At 38.3% G+C, this 7,735-nt stretch overlaps 1 protein-coding gene and 1 pseudogene across 1 annotated transcript; both read right to left on the reverse strand.

Moving 5' to 3' along the window:
• Window positions 1–417: 417 nt before the first annotated feature.
• Window positions 418–1,752, reverse strand: LOC121707642 (transcription factor HES-5-like). Its single transcript, XM_042090338.1, has 2 exons — window positions 1,679–1,752; window positions 418–1,571 (listed from the first exon to the last, which is right to left on the reverse strand). The coding sequence occupies exons 1-2, from the start codon at window positions 1,733–1,735 to the stop codon at window positions 1,065–1,067; spliced, it is 564 nt and encodes a 187-aa protein (XP_041946272.1). The 5' UTR covers window positions 1,736–1,752; the 3' UTR covers window positions 418–1,064.
• A 3,198-nt stretch (window positions 1,753–4,950) lies between these two features.
• LOC121707645 lies at window positions 4,951–6,351 on the reverse strand (annotated as a pseudogene).
• Between the last annotated feature and the right edge of the window lie 1,384 nt (window positions 6,352–7,735).

A 7,735-nucleotide genomic window follows, 5' to 3' on the forward strand; every position in this document is an offset into this window, starting at 1 on the left:
GACAGTCTTATTGTCATGTCTCGGACTGTAAATATTGCATGTTTGTTTGTGTGTTGGGTATGTTTTTGTTTTATTTCTTTTTCTTTTTTTGCTACATGAAGCACTTGGGTCTTCCTTACTTCCTTACTATCAATTTAACCTTTTGGAAAATGGAGGGAACATTTCAAGCTTTGCTACTTTCTCCAGGTGTTATTGTGCCTGCCTGCCTGCTTTTCTTTTTCCTTGTGGCATATTTTAGAAGTAAATAGTGTTGTCCTCAATGTGTGGTCTGGACATTTGACAGTTTTTGATTCTTAACCAGGTTATGATCAAATTCATAAAACACATTAAAAGTGACCTTAAAGACCCATTGTCTATGTATCTAGATAATTCATTGACCAATCCAGTACAAGAGAATAACACAATAACACTGACATGTTGAATTGCATATTTTATTGTAATTTTCTGGCATGAAAACTGCCATAACAGAAAAGTATATTCAAACAAATCTGAAAAAAGATTCATGTCAACATCTGTTCTGTCTCCACTGGGACGAAGAGGCAAATAATAATTAATCTTTATAAAAGATATTTGTCGGATTGTATCAGAAACAACTATTGTGTTTCAAAAAGTCTTAATAACACTCCTTCCAGTTGAAGGTAACATTTATTTTTCTTAAATATTAAGAAAGTCAACTTTGCCTCACTTTTATGAGATCTTATATAGACACCATCCTTCAGTGTGTTACAATAAAAAAGCTCTAAAACAAGCTTGGAAGTTAACAAAAATGATCACATTTCATGGAAATAATAACATAATGAAAATAGTCATGTAAAATCATGACATTTCATAAACATGTTCTATCTTTGAAGATAATAGTGAAAAATAAACTAGTACATTTCACAGAAAATGTTAATATTCTGTGAATCTGATCTTGTCCACCAATGGGAATCCATTATGGAAGTTTCAAATTGAAATCATTAATGGAATTCTAAAAATGTTTGTCTTCAATGAAGACATGCTTAAAAAAGTAAGCAATATATCTTTTCTTACAAAATAATTATATGCCTTTAACGTAAAGATGATCAACCCCTGTAGGCTTCATCAACGTGAAGTTTCTTCTGTTTCTCATCTCTGACCAAGTCATGTTGAGAAGTCTCTGTAATTCTACCAGGGCCTCCAGGGGGCACTCTTGGCTGGACTCTTGTCTTTGCCCTGCACTGCTGGACAGGAGAGCCCAACAGGCACTGGTCACTTTCCCTCCTGTAGTCATTGCGTGGTGGTTGTAGGGTCTGGAACTGGGTCAGCAACTTCCTATGGGACTGTGTTTTCCAAGAGTCCTCGGACAGGAAGTGAACAACGTCTTGAGCACACCTGGAGAAGCCCTGACTGGCAGCATCGCCAGAGGGTTTAGTTTTCACTGCATGAAGATGCCGTCTCAGGAGGCAAACGGTCATCTCCAGGATGTCAGCTTTCTCCAGCTTGGAGTCGGCCTGCTGGTTGAGGAGCTTTGGACCCAGAAGATCCTTGAGCTGCTCGATGCAGTTGTTGATGCGATCTCTCCGCTTCTTCTCCACAAGTGGCTTTCTTATCTGCAAATAGGAAATATATGTCATTACATATGTTCATGATCTATTAAAATGACAAGCCAGCAAAGCCCACAAAAAGAAAACTGAATGAGGTAAGTTACAATATCTACCTTGTGGGGATTCAGGTGTTCCTTTGGGTAATCTGTTGAAGTGATTGTAGGTGCCATTGCTGTAGCTGCAGATCTCTCTGTGTAGACTGAATCTGATCAGCACTGGTTTCATGTCCTCTATTTATACTCCCAGATCTCCATATGAATGTGTGGGTCTTGGGCTGGTTGGAGTTTCTCACAGTCAGCAGCCAATGGCTGAGCTGCAGAGGACAATGAGGAGTGTGGAGCTGCCACATGCTGGATTCTCCCATTGCTGGGGCACAATGGTCAAACCTCAGGGGAACAGGTGCTGGGTTGGGGGTGATGGAGAGAGACCCACAGACCCACTGTGTGGATGTGGGAAAGGACTGACCCTGTGAGGAGACTGACCCTCTTGCCTGATACTGAGATCAATGCCAGAGACAGGACATAGTTTTGAATAGCATACACATATTTTATATGTAATAATATTATTATATATATCTATATACGGAGTGACTATTTGCACCCCTGGTACAATTAGCCTTGGCCACACAGCTGGGCTATTCGCACTCTGTATGAGGCGTGACAGCAAAATAAACATGGCGGGCATACGTTTTTTCGACAGCAGAAAGTGAAGAATTCAGAAAGGTTTCGCCACTAATATTTCCTCTGATGAATTTTCTGGTAGAAAAGTTGTGTTTTATTTGTATAATCTTTGTTCAGTGAATACATACAAACATCCTTTTGTTAGTTAACAGCAAGCTTATGATTATGGCGGTCAGGTCTACGAACTCTAAATTTCCTTGCCAACACTCAGAAACTCATGGAAGCATAGATAAGTGGTTAGCACAACAGGGTGGCACACTGGAGTCGATTCTTGTGAAAAATGTTTTTGCTAGAACGATTGAGAAAAGTAGCTACCCTAAATATAAGTGCTCCGTTTCTTCTGCAGAGAAGGCACGCCGTTTAAAAAGATACAATGAAGAAGAAAAATCTCAAATCAGGGTGTAAATAGCACACATTACTATACACCAGGGTACAAATAGCATCAGCTTATAATTACAAATAGCATACATTGATGCTATATTATTATTGTCTTATTATAAGATATTGCTATTAATTATAGTTGTATCATTATGTGGGCTTTCCATACATGTGATGATCTAAAAACGTAGAAATATATACTTTTTTTAAACTGTTGGTATATTCAGGGTCCCAACCGACATATTCCATCATGTCAGTGTTTTCGTATAAAATACTTTGGAAGTTCTGTCTGAATTCCCCTGTAAAAAAGGAGGGAAACTCCTCTTTAGGCTCTCCAGATGTAGCCTACCAGATGTCCTCCTCTGTCATGTTGTTGGTAGAGCGCTCTTTGAGTTTCCCACACTCAGGCCTCTATGCATCACAAAAGCTTCTCAAGTCACCCATGTTGAGGAATGTCTATCAGCTCTGTGTTGTGCTGTAAACAGAGAATGACATCACAAACCATCTGGAGGGAAAGAGTCTTATTGGATGTACCCCTTTTATAATACAATGTAAAAGTAAAATCAAATAAAATATTTTTGAAAAGAAAGTCTTTATCTTATACTTTCCTTTCTTTGATTTGTTTGTGCAATAACTATTTTTTTTCCCTAATTAACACCCTTTTGAGTGGAGCAGTGTTTTTAAATTATTAAAATGGGTCCAACAAGTACTGAATGTGCGAGAAGTGTATGCAGGTTACTTATATCATAAGAAAATGAAAGATAGGTTCTTGATGGCAATAAGACTGAAATTAAAATAGGAATGTTCCTACTTTTTGGAATGTTGATTAGTTACTTACTGGTAAGTCATTTGTCTTGTATAAGCTAATATGATTTAGTTCACTTTATTTTGACACACAATAATCAGAGAAGTTTTTGAAGTTTGTTGTCTAAAGAAAAATTCTTTGACTGCCAGACAGACTCCTTTTCTCATCCTTTTATGTCTTTGGTCTGCATCTGAGCCTATTGACCCATGATGGTCTGTGAGAGAGTCCACCACGCTTTCCCACACTCTCTCCGCTGCTCTGTAATGGGGGAACAATAGAAGTGTGTCTCATTACCCCTACCATGGAGGAGCATTCACCTCCGTGTTGCTGCCCGTATGAATACTTGGAGTGGCGTTTCTTTCAGCAGTTCTGTCAGCTAGATTCTTTTAAATATCTTTTTTCTTTTTCTTCTAAAAGTCGAGATATAGTATTTCAGAAAAAGTTTAATCTACATTCTACCATTTACCAATCTGAGTGAATGAATAATATTATGCTAATGACTATAGTTAGAGCAGCTGATGGATCTTTAGGTGAAGTCATGCTTTCTCTCCCTTGATGCGCATCATTGTAAATAAACTCTGTTCCTGATTTTTCATACTATTGGTCTGACTCTATTAAATCTATGGTATCAAAATTACCATCATAAGAAAATGGATATGCAGAACCCTATGTGTCATAGCCTACTCTAATTCTATAGTAATGGTTCAGGTTATGCTTATGGTTCTTGGGAGACACTTGTGTCCAAAGTGTCGTACAATAAAATTATTAAAAAATTACATATCAGTTGTTGAAGTATAGAGAAATGTAATTGTTTGGGAAAATACATTTTTAATTTAATGCGAGTAACATGACTAAAAAAAGTTGGGACAGTTGGGCATGTTTACAGTACCCCTGTGTTGCTTTATCTCTGTATTTAACAATATTCTGCAAATGTTTGGGAACTAAGACCAGTCACCGAGATGGTGGTGACCAATCACGGTGCCAGTTAACCTAATTAGTTGTGAATTTTTCCAGCCTTTTGTTGACTCCGTCCGAACTTTTTTGAGACTCAACTTTTTTGAATACTCAAAATGAGCTTATATTTGACATGAAATAATCAAATTGGTCACTTTCAACATTTGCTATGTTGTCTATATCCTTTTTGCAGCTAAATATGGCTTTATGAGATTTGCTTATGATCACGTTCTGTTTTTGTAAAAATGTACACAGCATCCCATTCCCAACTTTTTTTAAAATTGGGGTTGTACAAACCGTTACTCTGTAAGGAGAATCGATATCTATAGCTACATACAAGGATGATCGATTTTGACTTTTCAATTCAATAATGTAATATCTCTGAAAATGCATGAACATTGGTAATTGGACCACACTAACCATTGACTATCATGGTCAAGGAAATAAAGGAACAATTCAGAATAACTCTTCTATTGGGAATAATACACCTGAGATGAAAAATGGAATGAGGGACTAAACAAAGATATGAAAATGTATTTTTACTTTTATTTTATGCATTTTCTCCGGTGCATGATACAGTCATTTCATACTATTAGGTGCATTCTAGAATTAGTTCAGTATAAAGTTCAGTAACAAGTTCACTCAACGGTCTTTATGAAAGACACAGACAGATTCATATCAGGGCCAGCTGTGGCCATTATGAATACCATGTGAATATAGTTCACAAGTAAATCACTCCTACAGAAAGGAGATTACATTCACTATTCTTAAATATTAAGAAAGTTTCAGATTTCTCACATTGTTGAGAACTTATAAAGTACTATTCCCTCACAGAGGGAAATGTTTTCTAAAGGAAGAAGTTGAAAACATTTTGTACGACACAACCTTTGCTCAGAATTTAAGCACAATAAAATCATCACATAGCATGACATAGCACTGACTCAAGTAAGGATTGTTCATTGAAACCATGAACATCATTACAGGATTACAGCTTCAAATATCGAAAATAATGTTGTGAAATCTGAGTCTTCATTGAAGACATGCACATTTTCATACAGTTAATGAAGTTTCAAAGAAAACCAAGATTGGTCATTACATATTAATGACAATATCTGAGTTTGTTCCAAGTAGCCTACAATCGTGTAATAACTAAATAATTGAAAAACCCCTCACAAAGGACGTTTGAATTGCAAATGTTTTCTCCATCTGTACACATAAATGTCTATTATTTTCAAATGAAAAGAAAATAAGACACCTGCATTTGCAGGCATAAACTTTGACCCTATCAAAACATGACTTCTTGGGTGTGTATCTTCGACTGTAGTTTCCTACCACGGCCTCCAGAGGGCCCTCTTGATTGGACTCTTCTCTTTACTCAGTGTCTGCTGGTCCAGCATGCTCAGCTGTGGTGTGTCCTCATTAGAGGACGGCTTCAGGGTCTGGACGTGGTTCAGCACGGTTCCATGGGACTGTGTCTGGACCTTATCTTCGGACAGGAAGTAAACAACCTTTTGGGCACACCTGGAGAATCCCTGATGAACAGCATCAGAGGAGGGCAGAGTCTTAAGCTGGAGCTGCTGTCTCAGGAGGAAAACGGTCATCTCCAGGATGTCAGCTTTCTCCAGCTTGGAGCCGGGCTGCTGGTTGAGGAGCTGTGGACCCAGAAGATCCTTGAGCTGCTCGATGCAGTTGTTGATGCGATCTCTCCGCTTCTTCTCCACTATGGGTTTTCTTATCTGCAAAGATAAGGAAGATGTCATGAATACATTTGTCCTTTTACTGTTAAAGTATCAGGCTGACAAAGTATGTTGACACTGAATTCAAAAGATGTAAGGTTACAATATTTACCTTGTGGTTCAGACTCAGGTGTTCCTTTGGGTAATCTGCTGTTGAAGTGATTGTAGGTGCCATTGCTGTAGTTGCAGTAGATCTCTCTGTCTAGAGTGAATCTGATCAGCACTGGCTTCATGTCCTCTATTTATACTCCCAGATCTCCATATGAATGTGTGGGTCTTGGCTGGTTGGAGTTTCTCACAGTCAGTAGCCAATGGCTGAGCTGCAGAGGACAATGAGGAGTGTGGAGCTGCCACATGCTGTATTCTCCCATTGCTGGGGCACAATGGTCAAACCTCAGGGGAACAGGTGCTGGGTTGGGGGTGATTGAGAGAGACCCACAGACCCACTGTGTGGATGTGGGAAAGGACTGACCCTGTGAGGACAGTTAATCTGCTGCCTAATGTTGGAGACAGGGGTGACAGGACACATGCTCATCATTACTGTTCACACGTGTGAGACGTGTGAGACATTAGTGTAGCCATCAGTTTTGAAGCACTTTGAACTATGTCACGCAGGATTCTTCATCAATGGATCTCAGTTCATTTGCTTTTTCATTTTATGTAAATGTAGGATGAAGAATGAGTATCTTCATTCTTCAATGCTTTAATATTAATTTGGATGACAGTACATTTGGGAGATGATTTGTCAATTACTTCTCAATTTCACTTAAATGGAGGAAAACTCTCCTCACTAGACCTGTGACAGTAGGAGTGTAGAGATGTGTACTCTGTCTTGTTGCTGGCAGTGCACTTTTCCACACTACAAAAGGTCCTCCCCATCCAGCTATCAGCTTTGTTGTTGTGAGTCAGAAGAACAGAATGCCATCACAATCTGGAGGGAAATATCCTCATTGGCTAGTGCAGTAAAGCCCCAGAATTAGTATTTATAGCACAGAGCTTTCTTAGTTGAATTCCCATAAAATAAAATTACATTTTAAAAAGTTGATTATCTTCGAAGAAATACAATGTTATTTGTTATTACATGCGGTGTGCATGTAATAACAAATAACATTGTATTTCTTGGAAGATAATTCCAAACAATGATTCAGGATGTGCTTTGCATTGGCAACATACATATAGTAAGGGAAAGAGGCGCGTGCCTATTCCCTTGTGTGTTTGTGGGACGGTGGACACTAGTGACCCAGGACTGAAACTCCTCTCCAGAGCTTTCCCACACTTTAACCATAGAGTCCCCTGTGAGTAATAGAAACGTGCCTCATTAATGCTAATTTACGCGTAGCGAAGCAATATCATCGAACAGTCACAATAAAAGATTTATCAGGTAAACATGTTCTGCGGTTAATATGTTTCAAACTTCCAGACATTCATATTCTATCATTTGAGTATTGAAAAATAGGACAGATAGATACATTTGAACTGATAAGGAAATACAGACCTTGCAAGTCTTGTGGAATATATTTCTGAAATATGTTATGTAGTTTGTTATTGAATAACGAGGTCTAAATGTTTCTGGAGGTGTATTATCAACATATAACTTATTATTACTGAGAGCCAAGA

The sequence above is a fragment of the Alosa sapidissima genome, chromosome 4, assembly GCF_018492685.1.
Source record: "Alosa sapidissima isolate fAloSap1 chromosome 4, fAloSap1.pri, whole genome shotgun sequence".
NCBI lineage: Eukaryota > Metazoa > Chordata > Actinopteri > Clupeiformes > Clupeidae > Alosa > Alosa sapidissima.

Excerpts from the sequence above, each read along its gene's own strand:
- LOC121707642 (XM_042090338.1), bottom strand. The coding sequence starts at position 1,735 with ATGGCACCTACAATCACTTCAACAGATTACCCAAAGGAACACCTGAAT. Across the intron at positions 1,572-1,678 it reads AACACCTGAATCCCCACAAG|ATAAGAAAGCCACTTGTGGA; the intron begins GTAGATATTGTA and ends TCCTATTTGCAG.